We start from the raw sequence: 19,450 nt of genomic DNA, 5'->3' as shown, positions 1-19,450 counted from the left end.
ACATATATAAAAATGCCAAATCATTTATTGCGTTTTCGAAAGATCAGCAATATTTGTTGCTGCCCACCAATTTTACGTTCTTGAAGGACACGTCCGCCAGCGGGAGCCACCCACGGCACGCCGCCGACGCATGCCAAACAGCTGAGCAGCGACGGGGTCCGATGCCCGCATGCAGTGCCTGCCAGCGTGAGCTTCATTTGGAGGGTAGTGCGTTGCTATGAATATAATATACAGTAAAATTAGAAATGTTATAGATGTATATACATATTTGTATATATATACTTATATATTACCAATATATAGGTCTGTATTGTCAAAATATCCCATAGATCGTTAAATACATATATAAATATTGCCAGCGTTTATTTTTCATTTCATTTTTTTTTTTTGCTATTGAAAATAATAATGGCAATTGAATGGCCTTTAATAAGGACCATAGAGTCCAGGTGGACCATAGAGTCCTTATTAAAGGTGAGACCACTCAATTGCCATTATTACTTTCATACTTTTCGAAGGTTATGGGGAAAATGATCTACCATTTGTCTGCTATTTGATCGTTTTGAGTGTCGCCTCTCCTCCTGTCGCATGTGTTCTTAGTTTTTTTTGTTCTTACTGTGATCCGTCTTTTTTTCTATTGTATTTTAGTATTCTTTTAACTCATAAATTTGCATCCACCTACATTTACACCTAAATTTCCATAGGTGATAATTATGCTTCTCGGTTAATCTCACCTAAGGTTGTACTCGAATGTCCTCATTGTTTGCAAAAATCGCGCTAAATACTTTGCTTCTTAGCATAAATGGCTACATTAGCGTTTTCTAAGAACTCAGGTGGAAGAGTTTGACCTTGACAAGAAGCTTAGGAATAACCCGTATATTCGGTTAGCTTAGGTAAAAAGTATTTTTGTTGTTGTTTTTCGTTGTCAAAGTTGGGAACAAAAAAGCATACCTGGTGTTAAATTTTATAGCGTTTTGTTTTGGGTATGCACATAACCTCATTTTTGAAAAAAAAAAAATTTTAATTAGTTTTATTTTTTTATGAAAATTTTAATTTCATGATTAAAAGTGAAGTATCTGAGTAACTGCTGCCAAATTTTGTAGCGTTTGGTTTCGGGTATACACATAACCTCATTTTTGAAAAAATTTTTTTTAAATTATTTTTACTTTTTTATGAAAAATTTAATTTCATGATTAAAAGTGAAGTAAAAGACATTTTTTTACATATGACAATAAAACGATTTTATTTTTCTTCTTCTTCTTTTCTTTTTTACACACTCATAACTAAAATACGCTCTCGTTGAGCCTTAGCTTTAAAATTATATTGCTATCTATATTAATTACATTTACTTAAGAATTATTTGACACAACTTTTTACATTTTCCTGTATTATTATTTTATTTATCCGCTCCTACCACAGTCCGTGGTACTTGGATTTGCTGATTTTCTACCATTAAATACTTAATTTACAGTAATCACTATTATTTAATTACTTTAAATCACTAACTCGTACCGGAAATTAAATAACTAACAACACTTAATGCCAGACTAAGCCCAAATAGTAGCACACATGCATACAGACACATAAATTTGTTTATCACAGCACTTGATTTGTTTAATTATTAGACTATACTTCCGCTTCCATACGCCACACCGCTAGTTTTAAGCCCGTCGGCTGCGCACCAATCAACTACATTCTCTGTCTCGCTTCCTGCTGCACAAGCAGTGGGCAGTGGTGATGGCCACTATGCCCCACCCATCGAAAGCATGAAACTTAAGCACGCTTAAGACTCGGTTTTGTAGGGCTTGAAGAGCTTCGGTTTCGGCTCTGAGACAGCTGTTTGTGGTGGCGTGTATGCGTGACGTTTGGTGGCACCGCTTGTACCGTTATTTTGGCTCATCAATAGACCAACCGACTGTGTGGCGGTTAGATGATGATTCAGTTCATTGATGGTGGCGGGCAGTGGGGTGGTAATATTTTCGCTGTTATACAAAGTACCGTTAGTATTTGTGGCAATCAAAGTGTTGTTGTTGCTCTCATGTGTGACACTGATGAATTCAGCGCTGCTGTTGCTGCGGCTGCTGGTTACGGTTGCGGTGGGGATGGCAACGGTCACCGGTGTGCGTTCGAAAACTTTGGTGTGATCCGAACCGGTGGGGCTCAACGAGAGCGTCGATGAGTGCGACGATGCGGATGATTGCAAATCGAGTGGTGGTGTCTGTTGTTTGGGTGGCAAACTGTTAAAGTGGCCGTACGCCGGGTGTGGTGGTGCTATGGCGCCCAATACGTTGGGATAACCCGAAGACGCGGCTGCGGCGGCCAAAGCGTGTGCGGAGACGTTGTGATGCTGTTGCATTGTTGGCGGTGGCACCGCGCGTGCTGCCATCGGTGCGTATGGATTGTAACGGTATGGTGCATAGTGACCGGGCATTGGCATGGCGGTAGCGGCTAACATCGGATTGGCGGCTGGTGCGGCATACGGTGGATATGGCATGCCCACACTGTTGGCGGCGGCTTGCAGTAAAGAGGCGGCAAAGGCTGGATCGGAGTAGACGGCGGCATAGGGCCAGGCGACCGCAATGCGTTGGCGCTTATCCTTCATGCGTCGGTTCTGGAACCAAACTTTAATCGTCGACTCGGGCAGATTCAATTGTGAAGCTAGCTCGCAACGTCGCGGACGCGACACATAGTTCTCTTTGAAGAATTCCTTTTCGAGACGTGTCAACTGATCGCGTGTGAAGGCGGTACGGTAACGCCGCACCGATGGATCTGTAGGTATGTCATTGCCGCTCATGCGACTGCTGTTTAGTGATGTGTCGGGACTGGAGTGGGATCCTGTAAATAAAATATAAAAAAAGAAATTAATTAGTATTGTTGCTAAAGGCAAGGCGTTCGCTAAACCGCGTAGCAAGAAATCGTCATTGTAGCGCCGTTTTCTGCTGTTCGTGAACACTCACCGTTTGGTGAAGGCGGCGGTGTCTGTGATTTCACGTATTGTGTGGCAATCAAATCGCCAACTAACGGTTTCTGATCTGGGTTCACGCTATCGTGCACATGTGCTGCATATGATCTGTATGTATGCATTGTCGTTTATTTAATTTTTTATTTAATATCTCCTGAAATTCAAATCCAAACCGGGAAGAAGCGTCGGTTATTTCTTTTCAACACAATCGCTGTCACACTATTCACGTATTTCAAAATTTTTCACTTTGCTTGTATGAGTATGAGTATGCTACGTTGTTGATTTCTAGAGCTCGAATGATTTGCAGAGACCTCGTGTGCGCCTTTTATAGTTTTCAGCAGAGAGCACACCATCTAATGTTTGAAAACCGGGCGGTTTTCTCTCAATATTGCTTTGGTTACATAAATGTGTTCGTCTTCTATGATAATAGTATTACCACTGGACAACAACAAAGCAAGTAGAAACAATCAACCAATGAAAAGGACGCAATCAGTGGGCATACGGATGCTCTTTTATGGAAAGAAGGCAAAACCAAAGTCAGAGAGAGAGTCATGCACCGCAGCAATACAACAGTGCAACAACCAGAAGCAGGTACATGCATATGCTACATTGAGATACATATATATATGTATGTGCATGTGTTTATGTGTCTCGTAAAGCCTCGATGAATGACTCTTGCGGTGACCTGTGGTATTTTTTTGTTCTGCCGAATGCATGATAATGCGTCGATGACGGCAATTATGATCGTTCAGCAAATTTTGTGATGAACTATTTATTGCTTGGCTGTGACAAAAAGTACAAAAAGGTATTGACGAATTTATACCTAATCATATAGTATTTTTAATATAAAATTCAAATATGTTTATCAAAATTATATTTTTAATAAGGCATTAAAATGTGTTTATTAAAAATTTGCCAAGTTATTAAAAATCAATTTTATTACAGAAAATACTCTTTGCTTCTAGAAAGCATGAGCATAAAGAAATGAAAGCAACCCCCCCCAACAAATATGTTGGAGCGTAGGGCGTAAAAGTTCACTCCCCAACAGAGTTGCCGCTTTGTATCGTGCTCAGAGCTAAAAATATGGGTCAAGGCATTGTTAATCTGTAATTGTAAAAATTAATTGTTCCTAGAAAATACTACATCGACAAAGCTAAAAACAATAAATTTGACAACTATTGATTTTTCTTTAGAGAAAACTAAAGCTTCCAAAAAAAGGAAAAAGTCATTGTTGAGCACATGAGCAATTAAAGCATCTCCCAAATTACATGTAGTTAAAAATTATCTTAAAGGTACTCATAATAGCGAATCCGAATACACTTATCGTACTTTATTAGATCGCAGGTAATTTTCTTTTAAGCAGGTATGCTCATGTGATTTCGATAAATGTTTAAATCTTTAAGGATAGTATATTATAAATATAAATTGCGTTAATTACATATTTCTTTGACAATTCCAGTAATCTTAAATACAATGAATATTGATCACTTTAACACAAAATTCATAGCATTTATTCGTAGAAATCTTTATTGTATAAAAATTTTAGTTATGTGATGTATTTTAGATCTATTATTATTATTATTGTTTTTTTGTTTAAATATTTAGGTCAATAGTTTAAATATTTTCTATAGAAAATGGGAGTGTCTGTAAGAACAATAAACGAAGGACATCGTTCGCTGATAACACTGATCTATACTAGTTTTGTTACCTGAATATAAGATCGATGTTGGATATATTCTTTATAGGCGTATACACCGAATTAGTACGCACATTTCATGAAACTATCAATGATTTTATAGGGTTATGTTATATTTCAATAAAACGCCTTTTATAAGCTTTTCTTTTACAATTTACATATTGAGAGAGTTTTTTCAGGGGTTATGTGCAGCTAAATTTTTCAAAAAATAGATATCTTTTATTATATTTTCTTAACGTACATACATATATTTAAGAATACACACAGCGACTTTTCAAAAAATTTTAGGTTTTTATTCCTTCGATTAATTACTAGACTTAACATTGCTTTAACGAAATCTGTTTGGTTTTTTAATATCAGAGGATCCAGTTCAGAGATATATTGATCACGGCAAAAGGCTTTTTTGAGAGGAGATCGCGGAGATCAGCCTTATTTCCTTTCCAAATGAATATTTTTACTAATAGTTAGTGTTAAAATATAGCTAAAAGATACCATAATATTTCTAAAAATTTTTGGATCTAAATTATTGGGTTTTCTTAGAAAAAATTCTGAAAAATTCGCTTTTTTCGGCCTTCTAACTGTATATAACCCCTAAAATTAGAACATTTTGTAGACTATTAAAACCCCTAAGAAATTGTTCGCCTTTTTTCAGTTAGAAGCCTGAGAGTGGCGATCACGTGATATTTGTAAGCGCGAAAAAGGTGCGCAGAACCCTAATCACGACTGGAAAGCATAAATTTTATTACTAACAAGCCAATAATCATAAAAACAAGAGCACATTCAATACTTGCTTGACGCAATTCGTAATCTGGGCATTTGAAAGCAACAAAATTTACATACAAAATTTTTTTCTATAAAGCTGTGCAACTGATATCATATCTATATATTTAAATTTATACCAAAATAATATCGTTTTATAATTTTATACTAATTTTAAATTCCTTTAAAAACCGAAGAACTAAATAAGGCTAGTTCAGCTAATTTTAAATTCTAGAAAAGTTTATTTTTGTTGTAATTTATAATAATTTATGCACTATGATAAAAAAAAATCAATTAAAAATAATCCTCTCTTTATCTTAGCTTTACTGAGAAGACATTATTCATTACGGTCAACTTGAAGACATAAAACCTTCCTGGAAGCATCGTTTTTCGTTACCAGCAGGTAGAAATAAAAAAGATAATAGCAAAGCAATAAAAAAGATAATAACAAAGGCGGATTAAACATGATTAAGTTAACGACGTGCCTTGCAACGAAAAGTCAATTTTTAAATCTAAAGCTTGGCAACCTTGACACTCCACCATTGTGTTTCTCTGAGTATGAGAAACGACCAATACTGCAGCTTTTTTGGTCGCCCCATACTTCGGCAGCGCAAAGTGCACCGCCTATGCGTATGTATGTATATACAAGTATATACATATACACGTGTATGCTGTTATATACAAATTTCGTATTCATAGCGATGAACGAATCTTTTGTTTCGCTTATCCACAAATGCTGCGCAGCGCTGGAGCAACTGAGATGGGTGAAACCTTTAATAATTGGATTTTATCTGTTTCATCAAGTATGATATGGCATAATGTGCGTTCAGCAGCGGTAGTGCTGCGGGGAATGAGTGCATACATACATATAAACATACATATGTATGTGTTCGTTATGAGCGAAGGAAGTGTGAGCACAGGAAATAACACAATTTGTATGGCGGCCAGCTCATTGAATCGTTGAGTGGGTGGGTGGCTTGTTTAACGAGTGAAAGACTGGGATGCTGATGGTGGTTGATGTTAAAATGTTGAGCGGTTAAGTAGTCGTACTTACTTATTACATATACGTATGTACATATGTACATATATGCAGTGTGCTGTTTCGATGCTTATTTATACATACATACAATCTTACACACATAGGCATTTATGTATGCATGCACATAGTATTTACCCATGTAGTAAGCACTTGCTCCCAATGTGCTATAAGTAATCAGCCGCTTTAGGCAATATTATCAACGCTAAACTCACTTCCTGCACCTCTTCGGCTATTTTGGTTGTGTTATTTTTAATTTGGGGCGCCTTTTTATATACATACTTTTTATATGTAGTTGTTATTTATATATCGCTCACATATAAATATATATGTACATGAGTTTATATTAACGCTTACTGCTGTCCACACTCGTTGTTTTGCCTTCATTAGCCACATTAGTTGGCTCGTTTTCATTTTATGGCGTTTATGTGCTTATTTCTCAATGCTCAGTAGCGGTTTATTGTGGTATTGGTGTAGCCAGCTGCCCCACTTTGTCATATACTATACAATATACATACATACATACATTTGTATGAAAGTATACACCAACTCTAGCCTCAGCCCCAACTTGTCTACGCTCAGCACTAAGTAACGGTGCCATAATAATTTTTGTGTGTTCGTGCCACTCGCCGCACTGCTGTGCAGCCGCTGACGCATTTGGGTCCACGTTAGCAGCATATTATTTGCTCCTTTATAAGGTCTTAATATTCGTGTGTTTCAATTTAATGGCCATCCTTACAGCCAACAACCACCAGCATGTCGGTATACATATGGCTTTGGAGCGGGTAGAAAGTGTGCTCGTTTTTGTTGTTTGGTGCCATGTGGATTGAGGGTTAGTATACATTGCGAAACTTGGCAACGTCAACATGCAGTCAACTAATAAATGACTTTATCTTGTTGATAAAGTTTTCGGTCCCATGTTGCTACCGTTGAGCTATAATGTGGCTGATGTTGTTACTCAGTTGGTTGTTTTTGTTGTTTATGCATATATATTTTTACTTTTTCTTTGGTATGAGTTTATTGTTATTTGGCTTTTTATATTTTCATTAACCGCCAAGCGATTTATTGTTGTCATCATGTTGTTGTAATTTGATGGGTTTCGTTATTTTTTATGACGGTAACGCATAAGAACTTCTTAATTTGCTTGTAGCATTAAATTATATTTTGAATGTACATATGTACGTATATATAGCAATTGCAAATGGGATATGTATCTATGTACGTTTGTATATACTATATGTATAGAAGTATTAAAAAAAATTAAAGGGAATGTTACAGATTTTGTTTTTCATTTTAGTTTTGCATTTTCTGAGTATTTTTAATTTTGGAAAATTTATATAATGCGCAAATTGTAATATCCCTGCTTGAGCTTATGAGCAAAAAAAAACTTTGTTCATATTTTTAAAATTCTTAATTTGCTCTTCGAAATCTATGTTGTCCCTCTCAGTTTACTGAATAGCCAGAAGTCAGAGGGAGCTAAATCAGGTGGTTGTGTGGCACAATATTGGTTGAAAATTTAGCAAAAAAAAACTCACTAAAAATCAAACCAGTATGCGATGTTGCATTATCGCGGTGCAAAAAACCAACTGACGATTCTCATACACCAATTCTTCTATTTTATTGACGGATAAACCCGTTAGTTGATGTGGATGGTCATCCTGGTTCGTCGTCCCTTTAAGTGGTTTGTATCAATCAAAAAAATTGCTCACGACAAACAATTATCTCCGAAGACCTTTTCCAACATTCTAAATATTCTGAAATTGGATTCCACACACAAAATTTATAACAATGAAACTTCTTTGTTGACGAATTTTACTCATCGTAAAAGTCGCCGAATACACTTTATGTACATATTTAAGAAAGACAAGCTTATACTAAACACTAATAATTATTTTGATGATATCTGGTATTCTTCTTTGAGGCTTATCTTTGCTTTCAGATTCTTCAAAAACCTAGACATATGGAGTTGAAATTTTTTTGGTGAATGAATTCCGCTCATAAGTACCAAACTTTATCTTACGAAGCACTTGGGAGCAATATTTGATAATTGTAAACTCTCGTAGAATTATTTCGTACTAAAAACATATGCGTTTTGAAGGGTACTTATTTCGATCTCTGCAAATGTGTTTGTACTTGTGTGTATATGAATATACATATTATATTATATACTCTCATATTATATTCATATACTCGCATATCTTTTGCCAATCAATACTAATTATTCTTATTATATAATTCTTGCACTAAGTATGTTATTATTACGATGGAACTGTAATGCTTCTTTATGACTGTAATTATGCTACATAAGCTGCAACAATTTTATTTCCGATTTATGCAAATAACTTGTACGTATAGACACCGTAACATTACGTTTAGTTCATCCTGCAGCGCCGGTACTGCTTACAAAAAGTATGTACATATGTATATACTACATAATTATTTATTTGTACATGAATATTAGAATAAATACGTTTAATGCACTGAAAGTGATATAAATAATTATATTAGCAGCGAATATTGGGTTTATTATAAGCGTTAAGCTCTTAAATTTACCTTTCTCAAATAACGATACTAATTATTGGTGAAAGACTCGAGCTCTTGGAGTTTGTCGTTGGCAAAAAAAATTTGGGTCAGTGCTTAGGACTGCAAGAACCATTGGACCAGCTATCAGAGCCGTCTGTAGGCGTAAAAACAGAGAAGAGAACTAAAAGCAACGCAATGTGGCAACAACGGTGGCAAACCTCAAACAAAGGGCGGTGGACCCACAGACTGATCCGGGACATCCATTCCTGGATAGATAGACAACATGGGCACCTAGACTTCCACCTAAGCCAAATACTGAGTGGACATGGATGCTTTAGAAGTTATCAGTTCTGATTCCATCACGACTTTAGTTCATATTATCCGACGTGCACTCTGCATAGAAGACTCTGAGCACGTATTTTTTTATAAGGGAAAAGTTAAAAACTTCACTTGGCGGTAGTTTCTCGGTAAATGGAAGGATATCAGCGAAGCGTCAGCTTTAATTATGACAAAATTAAGACATATGTATACAGTATATTAGGCGTCAATCAGTCCGTAAGATAGTTACATGAGACTTGAAGTCTTTCTCTCTCCCAAGAAGTAATACTTAGTCCGGTGGTTCCGTGGAAGATAATATATAAGAAATATAAGAGTTAGGTTAGGTTTTGCGGATTAAAGTTCCGCACTCCGGCTTTCAATGCTTCCTCATCCTATAAAAATACTCATTAAATAGATATACATACCTATTGAATTTCAAAATAAATATATATTTTTTATCGATATATTCGCTTTTTCCAAAGTTACTAACCAACCTCTGCTGAAGTGATTGCTACCTTCTTACAACGAAAAAAACTGGAAGTTTTTGTTCAGCAAAACACATACAAAATAATCCAGAAAAATCAGAGCTGTCAGATAATTTGTATTTGAGTTAGAAATGTAGCCAATTTATTTAAAATTATTTTTGCGAAAAATATGTATATATGTATGTATGTCTTATGATATACTGATTGAGTTGGCTGACCCGAGAACTATACTTTAGAAGTGTATAATCTAAACAAAATATTTGAAATATTCATTTGTGATCTGGTTTAGAGAGTTGTATGTACTCTGTTTATGTCCTTTTTATAATGTAAAGAATTAGGAACTGTCGAACCCTTGAAGTTTAAACTCAAAAATCCAAATATTGCCTTCAAATGGATTGGTAGTTCTCATGACAGAAAAGTTAAAAACAATATAATTTTGTTAATGTAATGTTATACATAAATATTCTCACAAACATACACATCTGTATATATGTATATCTATATATTTTTATTTTATTTGGTTAGCCTTATTTGTAAAAAAATATCACCTCTTCTCCTAGCTCGCTAAAAATCTATACAAATACTTATATAATAGGTACATATGTACATTGGATTAATAACTTGTAACATTTGCCACATAACAGCACATTCGAAATGCAGTTTCACTTAATAATTTAAAACAATTTATTGTGCTGGCTAAGCTCTGTAAACATACGAAAGTGTTTTGACTATCAACCTGCCAAGGACAAGGCAGCAAACAAATGCTTAAACCAGCATATGTATGTGTACATTTGTATGGGTTCATATTATACGTATGTAAATGCTTACTTACATAGGTATTCGTAATATTATAGGCAGGTTATATACTAACAGACCCAACAATTAGACAAATGCGAAGGCGGTGCAACATATTAACCCAGTTTGTACGCCTGCTAATAATTTTCTCTTTATAACAGCATAATCAGCGACGTAAACTCATTCTGACGGTCGCGGCTATGACAACAAATAATAAGTGAATTCTCGCAACCAAAGTGAATACTCATACAAGTATTGTATGTGTGCATATATGTATGTATTTATATTTACATACATAACATTTCGGCATCGAGTTAAATGGAAATTGAGGTGGGGGTTCAATTCAAACAGCAAAGTAAATAAGTGTTAAATATGTGTCAGTTGAAGGATAGTAAGTTAGCACAGTGGCGCTGTGAGCAGGATCGCTCGTAGTGGGGGGTTTTGAAAGTCAACTAGTTGTGGGAATTATTTATGTTTCTTATTATATCTTGCATTGTTGCCTTGGGTAATAATTCAAAATTCAAACCAATAATCAAATTTTGTGAAGATATTTTGTCAAATATGTAAAAGGTTTTCCATACAAGAACTTTACTTTGATCGCTCAGTTTGTATAACAGCTCTAAGCTATAGTGATACGATTTGAATAATTTTTTTCGGATACTGTAACACTGTCTTTAAAAATACGCTGTGCTTAATTTCGTGTATATATCTTCTCAAATCAAATAGTTTCTTATAAAAAAACTTTATTTGGATCAGTCAGTTTATATGGCAACCATATGCTATGGTAGTCCGATTTAAAAAATTTTTTTCGGAGATTATACCGTTGAATTGGAGAATAACACTTGTCAAATTTTGTGAAGATAACTTCACTTCAAATAAAAAAGTTTTTCATACAAGGACTTAATTTGGTTCGGTGAGTTGGTGTGACAGCTATATGATATAGTGATCCTACAATTGCGATTCCGACAAATGAGCAGCTTCTTGGAGTGGAAAGCACATGTGCGAAATATCAGCTCGATTTCACTCTCTTCAGGCTGTTTTTTACAGACCTACTTTATAACATATCTGACGCTACCTTTTGGGTATTTCAAAGTTGTGGTTACATAGTACACCCCGATCAAGGCATAAAAGTATCTTATCATCACTATTTATTGAAATAGTTTCCCATCTAAAATCATTTTTCACCCCTCTTACTAACACTCCACATACGCCCCTGTTCGTCGTGCAGTGCATAATTAAAATGACGACAGATTAGCTGCAGGTATGACTAAGTAAAACGTGGTGGCAGCTAATTAAAGGACAAAAGTATATTCAAATTTTACACCTTCCACAACCAAAACGGTAAATGCAGTTAGCCAACGGGTATTAAGTTGTCATGTACAGCCGACGAACGGTTAGAAGCACCAGTGCCTCATATGTACAAATGCATTTAGAGCGAGGAGAAGGGTGTCCTTTGCCTTGTGTACGCTGACTATCGCTCTATTTGCTCCTATAATATGGCTAAATGAGTTCTTGAAAGGCGTATTGTTGTAATGCGCTGCAACTCGTCGCTATTGCACTACTTTGCCTTCAACACAGGCACTCATACATACATATGTACATACATACGTATTAGCCGTGCACATTGTGGGTTAAGTAAAGAGATGCAAATGCACTAATAAACTCCACAACAATAACGCTTAGCGAGTTGAAGGAAATGCAACAACAACAATGCGTACAAAAGGTAGTGCTGCAGAATTTTCCCTTTTTCACGAAGTTGGGTTAAGTTGCGCTGCTTAGCGGCCAGTCGTGTCCATTTGAGTTGTGCTGAGAGCGCTGTTGTGTTGTTGCGTTAAGCCGTTGCGCGTAAACATTGGCATAATTGGTTAATTTTCTTGTTACGCTTTATTGTACATATGCAACAATTACAACAATTGTAACAATTTCACTTTCTGTATTGAGTTTTATTGCCGCATCTTGAACAATCGCCGCCACCAACCGCCGTCCACAATGTCGCTTGGCTTGGACAATGTGTGCAACGGTGTTTGTATATATGTAAATATGTATGTATGTATGCGACACGCTGTGTGCCCGCAAACCGATTCGCCGATGAGAGTTAAGAGTGAAATGGTTCAACATCAATTTCTTCATCAATTTCGATAGAATTTTCCAATTTCAACAATTGTCACAACCTTTTCCGCTTTTCCGCTATTCAGTTGGCTATGTAAAAGAGGTTATGCACATACTTGGTGCATACAGTTGCCCATTTCTTCCACCTCACATAGACACAATAGGAAAGTAAAGTTCTCTGAAAAGGATTTGTTGCATTTGTTGTGTCGTCAATATTAGATATTCACCGGTTCACTGATTTCCCTTGAACGTATCAATGTCGTTGGGTAAGTCAAAAGGTTGGCCAATAGCTCAATTTGCATACTTAGATACTAAATACCAAATAGTTGCCTCAACATGCGGCAAATTTAGGTAACGAACGGGCTGTGATCTGTCAACGCGCTGTTCCAGGGTTAAGCGGATTAGCGCACAAATATTGTCTAGTATATGTTGGTATGTATTTATTTTCTGTGAATCGATAAACTCGACATTTGCTTTTAGCTCAGAGTTTGCTTGCACACTCCCACTCTGACCTGTCGTTACATAGTTTTGCACCTTTTTTGTGCTGAATGACTCTAATTTCGGTAATATTGTCGAAAAGTCAAATGCCGTTAAATTGTTACGTGAGATTATTACTCGCATTATTATGCAACTGCTAAATGTTTTGTCACTTATTGCCTAACTATGCGCACCATTCAAATGCCATTGTGCAATTTTTATTGTTTGGTCAAAAATTAGAGCAGTAAAATTGCTATGGACATTCGTCTGTTTGTTGGTGGGCTACTGTGTAGCCATTGTCGCTTAAATGGCGCGAAATTAACTTATTTTTAAGAGTGGTTTGAATGTTAAAAAAAGTCTTATTAATTTGATGAGTCAATTTGGACATTTTTGGTGATTTTTAAGCCTTTTATTTTTGACTCTTTCAATAATGAAAAATTCAGATTTTTTGTGTCAATACGCATGTACTTCCAGTGGTCGCTATAATATATGCCAATAATACATTATATTTCGAAATCTAACTAACAAAGTAACCAAATTAAAAATTGCTAATATATTATTATTATTTTATTATGTGTCAAACATTATATAATATAAACCGAAACTCTATTAGAACGGGGTAGATTATTTTAGAAAGCAAAAACAACTTTGTAGGATGAAACCGATTGGAAAAGAAAGATCAAAAATGAAAGGAAAAGTAATTTACAGGCGATTTGAGGTGAGGGAAAGGAAAGGGAGGCGGTTGGTTGAGTTTTTAGGGGTTTAAAACGGTTTATCTCGAATTCCGGCAAAACTATAGAAAAAAGTTATATGGTAATGAAAGGATCTAAAAATTTTATATAATTTTTTTTTTCAAAAAACCTCAAAATTAATATGAACGAATGAACGAAGCAAATAACCGATTATTTTTATCTTTTTTTTTGATAAATTTGGGGTAAACTATATTTTTATGTGTCAACTAAAAACTATATATATAATATAATCCTAAATTTTCAAGTTGATCCGAGTAATGGTTTCGAAGATGCAGCTTTGAGAACTTGTGCGCTCGAGGCTAGCTAGGCTAACTGCGCCGTCTTTAAACGCGTTTTCTCGAGACTGTGTTGGATATGTACTAACGGAATATATTAGGTTTTTTAATTTTAGATGAACCAATAATCAATTATGCTGTCCACGGCGAGAACACTTTTTTGCGAGACACCCAGAGAGGTGAGGTCTCAACGGTTGAATTTTCAACATTTTTATATGCAAATTTCAAGAAACATTGTTCAAATATGTACCTTTGATATGCCATATTATATTTTTCAAATATATGATTATTTATATATATTTTCTTTTTGTACTTTTGAAACCCACCTAACTCCTTAATATCAGAAAAAATCCTTATCAAAATAACTAGTTTTTGAAGTCGTAAGTCCCTACGTATTTTTCGTTGAAATCTTAACTTTCTGATCATATATAATATATGTACTTATAATATCTCTCTGAAAATGAAAAAATGCCCACTAAACGATTCAACCTCCTTTCACATCTGTTACTACGAAATAACAGATAGATAAAGTAAAAAATCAGCTTATTAGAATTTTTATTTCTGAAACGAATACAAAATTTTATGACAAAAATCGGTAAACATAATGAAATCACAATTATCATAGTGGGAAAAAACTTAAATCACTTGTTTTAGGGAAAACAAAACATATGTGAAACTTCAAGTTCAAAAAATCTCTAAAAGTAGATAATGAGTTCAACAAAAAAACAACCGACCAAGGTATTATTCTTAATCTGAAACTGCGCTACAGAAATCAGATATTACCGAATATTTTAACACAAATGAAAAAAATAAGCCTAATTAGATACCATCCCAACAGAACTGCTTGCCAATCGCTTGCTTCATTTTAATAAGTTTTTGTCGATAGCGTTCTAAGCTTTAGAAGATCTCGCCTCTTTGATCCCACCAAATACAGAGAATTACCTTGACTTAAGAGTTATTCGGTTTTGTCGTTGACTGGTTAGATTTCACAAAAATCGCGTTAAAGGTACATACATAAGTATATTTATTTATTTTAGTGTCTGAGTGAAGTAGACGGGTTTCTTTGTAGTCCCTAAACATTTTTGTGAAATCTCTTAGTTATAATTGGTGAAAGTGTTATAGTTTGGTTAATGACTTACCGGGAGACTGGACCATCCGAAGTAAAATCTGATTTGTATTAGACATTTTATTTTTAATTTCTGGCCCCTTTTCGTGGTAAATTAGACAAAATAAAACTTAAATTAGACTTTTCTCCATACAAGTATAACAGCGAATTAAAACGTGCACTTAATTTTAATCTGCCGTTTTGTTTTGTTCGAACAACAGTTTCGCCTTTTTTCGTTTCTCCTTCTTCGCTTTGGCTTTGGTTATGGTATTGCCAGCCACTAAAAAAAGCAACTATGGTTTTGGGACAAAGGACTAACCGTACCCATTGACAGGTGTTCCCAACTATTTTCAGACAGAGGTATGGTCTCTGAAAATTGTTTGTGGTGTACACCAGAGCATCCTTTTCGGAGGAATTCAAAAATTTTGAGAATGCCTCCAAAAGTCAAAGCTGAGGAGACCACTGCTGCTGGACCGATAAAAAATTGTGAAAATGCCGACCAACATAACAAAGGCGGAAAATCTGAGCGAGTTCAGAACTGTGAAATTGTTAATATTTTTTGTAAACTGGGCACAAAAATCAAGGAGCTTGAAACTATGACCTTGTAAGCTGCATAACAAGCCTGTACGACAAGGCTGAAAATCCAGAGAATCCGCTGGAGAGAGCTATGGTAGGGAAGGCGTTGCAAGTATCCCCTTTTCACAGAGAAAATCATTACGCCAAAGAGGATACGTGAATTATCAGGTTACTTACCACCAACCAAAAAAACCTAAAAACGCGAACGATAAAGCGCAGGAGTTATAAAGTGAGTTCATTAAGATTGTATCGAAAGAGACAGTTCTGTAGATAAGCCCGCATGCGATTGAAAAAAGAATTCGTACGAAACCAGACGCCATTATTATAACCAAAAAGGACGGAGGATCATATGCGGACCTTCTCAAGAAAATTAAATGCGATAGTGGCCTTGAGGAACTGGGCACAAACGTAAGGCACATTAGGAAAACCCTCAAAGGAGACCTGCTACTAGAATTAAAACACCAAGCAGACAAGAGAGCCGACACGTTCGAGAGTGCTCTACAGCCAAAAACGAACATGTGCAAGGACCTGGACGAGATAACCATCCCCGAAGAAATTATGCGAAGGACGAAATGTCACAATAAGCGAAGACCTGTATACTGGTGGAATGAAGAAATTGCTACGCTGAGAAAGCTCTGTCATCAAAGTGGCGAAAACGAAAACCGTCTCAAAGATGCTATTAAAAGCCATAACAAGCTTTTAAAGTCAGCTATAATCTGTAGCAAAAGAAACTGTTTTGAAAAGATCCGTGAAGAAGCGAATATAGACCCCTGGGGGACTGCTTATAAAATCCCAATATAAGCGGCAGCAACTCTAATGCATTCCGTTCATGAAGAAAGTCGTCGAGGCATTATTTCCGACGCACGCCCCGATTATTAGCGCTGAGCGACGAAACGAAGCTGCTGAATCACCCCCACTGGTTACAGAAGAAGAACTATTGACCATAGCTAAAAAAAATCAAAAACAACAACGCGCTTGGTATCGATGGAATACCAAACAGAGCTCTAAAGGTAGCCATAATTTCAAAGCCCACTCTTTTTGCAAAAATGTACAACGCTGGAAAGTCCAGCGCCTCTTTTTAATTCAAAAAAAAAAAAACACCAGATTAACCTTCTTCATATCGACCTCTGTGCATGCTCGATACAGTGGGCAAAGTGTATAAGTAAGCATAATAAGAAACCGCTTGGAATTTACAATCCAGGAAGACGCGGACTATCAGAAAGATAATACGGCTTCAGAAAACAGAGGTTCACTATCGATGCACTGAAAAAAGTTGTCGACACTGCGAAAAGTGCAGTAAGTGGCAAAAGATGGAAAGGTGGTAAAAAAATCACCCTGGATGTGAAGAATGCATTCAACTCTGCTAAATGGACAAACATATTCGAAGCCTTATATGAGATAATGATGGCAAATAGATGCTGTGTGCGTTCCAGCCGCCGACTTATAATCGCAAAAGCGATGAGCTCACTATATGCAGCTCCGGTATGGATACAGGCACTAAACATAAAAGGGTATGCCAAACCAATAAATGCGGTGCATAAACTCATAGCAATAAGAGTAACAAGTGCTTTCCGAACTATATCCAGCGAAGCAGCTAAATTACTAGCTAGTATGCCGCCCATAAACATCCAGGGTGACGAGTTCACGAGATTATATGAGCTATCAGCGCCAATTACAGAAATCTAAAAGAGAGAAAGAAGAATATAGCAAAAACGGTGGCAAACCTCAACTAAAGGACGGTAGACCCACAGACTTATACCTGACATTCATACGTGGATAAGTAGACAACATGGGGACCTGGATTTCCACCTGACCCAAATATTAACCGGGCATGGGTGCTTTAGAGGCTCTCTATACAAATTTCAAAATGACTTCAGTCCGTATCCTTCGATGTGTACGAAGTCAATAGAAGACTCTGAACACGTGTTTTTCCATTGTCCTCGTTTTCTAAACATAAGGGAAAAGTTAGAAACAGCACTAAGTGGTAGTTTAACGGTGGAAAGTTTGACTGCACTTATGTATGTACATATGTGTCAATCCTCTGAGAAGTGGAAAGCTGTTCGCGAAGACAATTTCCATCATGCAATACTAAGACAGCTACAGCAGAATAGGCGTCAGTCCGTCCGTGCTATGGAGGAGACGTAAAATATCTTGTCACTCCCATGAAGTAATACCTTATCTGGTGGTTCCGTGGGAGAGTCTTGAGTTGGAAGTGGGTTAGGTTTAGCGGATTAAAGTCCCGCACTCCAGCTTTCCTTCTATTTAAAAAAAAAAACTTAAAAAAATATATATATTTATACACTAATTCCAACAGTTAAATATCATTATATTTACATAAATCAATTACTCATAACCAAAACCCAATTAGCATTTAACCTAATTCTGCCGCTGCATTTTTTCGCTGCCCGCCATTTTGCCACCACTACCCAATTATACGCTAATTTCTCATTAGCAACCGTTTTTTATTGGTTCACCGAAGCACGCAAGCACTCACACGAGCACAAAAAACAACAAGCCAACACACACCGCCTCATCATTGGTCATTATTTCATTGTGCTTCCATTTTTTCCCCGCATGCATACAATTTTTTTTCTCTTTGTGCATTTGGGCGTATGCTCTCATTTTTTGCTTGCCCGCAACATCATAATTTCACTATTGTGCGCCGAACAAAAAAGCACACAAAAAAACTCATCCAATTTTTAAAAATGTCGTTTATCTTTTTTACGAGCAATGGTCGCGAGCGTCAAACTACAATGGCATAGAGACAAGTAAAGAAAAAAATCGTAACAAAAAACCTGGAGAACAAAACAAAAAATAAAGCCATGGCTCATTATTGGTGCGAACGCGCTGGAAATTGTGTCTAAAAATTGGTGCGTTTTTTGTTTATGCTGTTGTGGCGTTGAAGCGGCTGCGCGGCCGTCAATAAGCCAGGTACTTATGTTCATATGCGTGTATGTTGTAGGTGAGTTTTGTGTGCGTAGCGCTCAATGTCAAGCTGAGGTGTGCTTCTGCGCGCTGTTTATGCTATTTGTCAGTTTTTCATAAATATGCTGATTTGCTTGCATTGTATGTAGATATGTATGTATGTATGTGTGTGCAGTATATTTATTTATTTTTTTGTTCACATACCGTTTGTTGTGCTACTTTTGTGTTTTATTAGCGCAATTTTCGTGCTCTTAAATTTTTGGTGAAAAACCTCGAACGGCCGCATGAGCCTTCGCGGAAAGCTAAATGCTAAAAGTGAAATGCATAAATAAATAAAAAAGAAAATGGAAATTATATTTTTGAGTGCACAGTAAAAGATAATAAGAACAAGGCGCACAACGGTGCACTCTATGGGTCTCTATGCATCTATTTATATGTAAATAGTGCATTCAACTTAGTACTCGCATTATCTTCGTAGTGCGTGGTGTGAGCGATTTTTGCTCTACAAACTGTTTGTCCCGTCCGGCCGGATCGTTCCAGTTCGTTATGAATGTAGAGCAGTTTTTTGTGTGTGAGCTCGCACGGACATTTTTTCCTCCGATGTCCTTGTTCTCATTTTTGTCAGCTAAATTGCTCGACTTTTTGTTGTCCGTGTTCGTG

The 19,450-nt window shown here is 36.2% G+C and overlaps 1 protein-coding gene across 3 annotated transcripts; it reads right to left on the bottom strand.

The window, feature by feature from the left end:
• Nucleotides 1-1,211: 1,211 nt before the first annotated feature.
• LOC126756192 (segmentation protein even-skipped) lies at nucleotides 1,212-15,484 on the bottom strand. Of its 3 annotated transcripts, XM_050469053.1 has the most exons (3): nucleotides 15,324-15,387; nucleotides 15,127-15,256; nucleotides 1,212-2,832 (listed from the first exon to the last, which is right to left on the bottom strand). In XM_050469053.1, exon 3 carries the CDS (start codon nucleotides 2,789-2,791, stop codon nucleotides 1,781-1,783), a length of 1,011 nt encoding a protein of 336 aa, XP_050325010.1. In that variant the 5' UTR covers nucleotides 2,792-2,832; nucleotides 15,127-15,256; nucleotides 15,324-15,387; the 3' UTR covers nucleotides 1,212-1,780. The 3 variants fall into 3 exon arrangements, with proteins under 3 accessions (XP_050325010.1, XP_050325009.1, XP_050325008.1); XM_050469052.1 differs by lacking the exon at nucleotides 15,127-15,256 and having other exon boundaries at nucleotides 15,324-15,484; XM_050469051.1 differs by lacking the exons at nucleotides 15,127-15,256; nucleotides 15,324-15,387 and adding an exon at nucleotides 2,955-3,550.
• Between the last annotated feature and the right edge of the window lie 3,966 nt (nucleotides 15,485-19,450).

This window comes from Bactrocera neohumeralis, chromosome 4 (assembly GCF_024586455.1).
Source record: "Bactrocera neohumeralis isolate Rockhampton chromosome 4, APGP_CSIRO_Bneo_wtdbg2-racon-allhic-juicebox.fasta_v2, whole genome shotgun sequence".
In the NCBI taxonomy this organism is placed as follows: domain Eukaryota; kingdom Metazoa; phylum Arthropoda; class Insecta; order Diptera; family Tephritidae; genus Bactrocera; species Bactrocera neohumeralis.
Note: the sequence above shows the minus strand (reverse complement) of the source record. Positions and strands in the feature narration are given on the sequence as shown.

Excerpts from the sequence above, each read along its gene's own strand:
- LOC126756192 (XM_050469051.1), bottom strand. The coding sequence starts at position 3,081 with ATGCATACATACAGATCATATGCAGCACATGTGCACGATAGCGTGAAC. Across the intron at positions 2,833-2,954 it reads ACCGCCGCCTTCACCAAACG|GATCCCACTCCAGTCCCGAC; the intron begins GTGAGTGTTCAC and ends TTTTATTTACAG.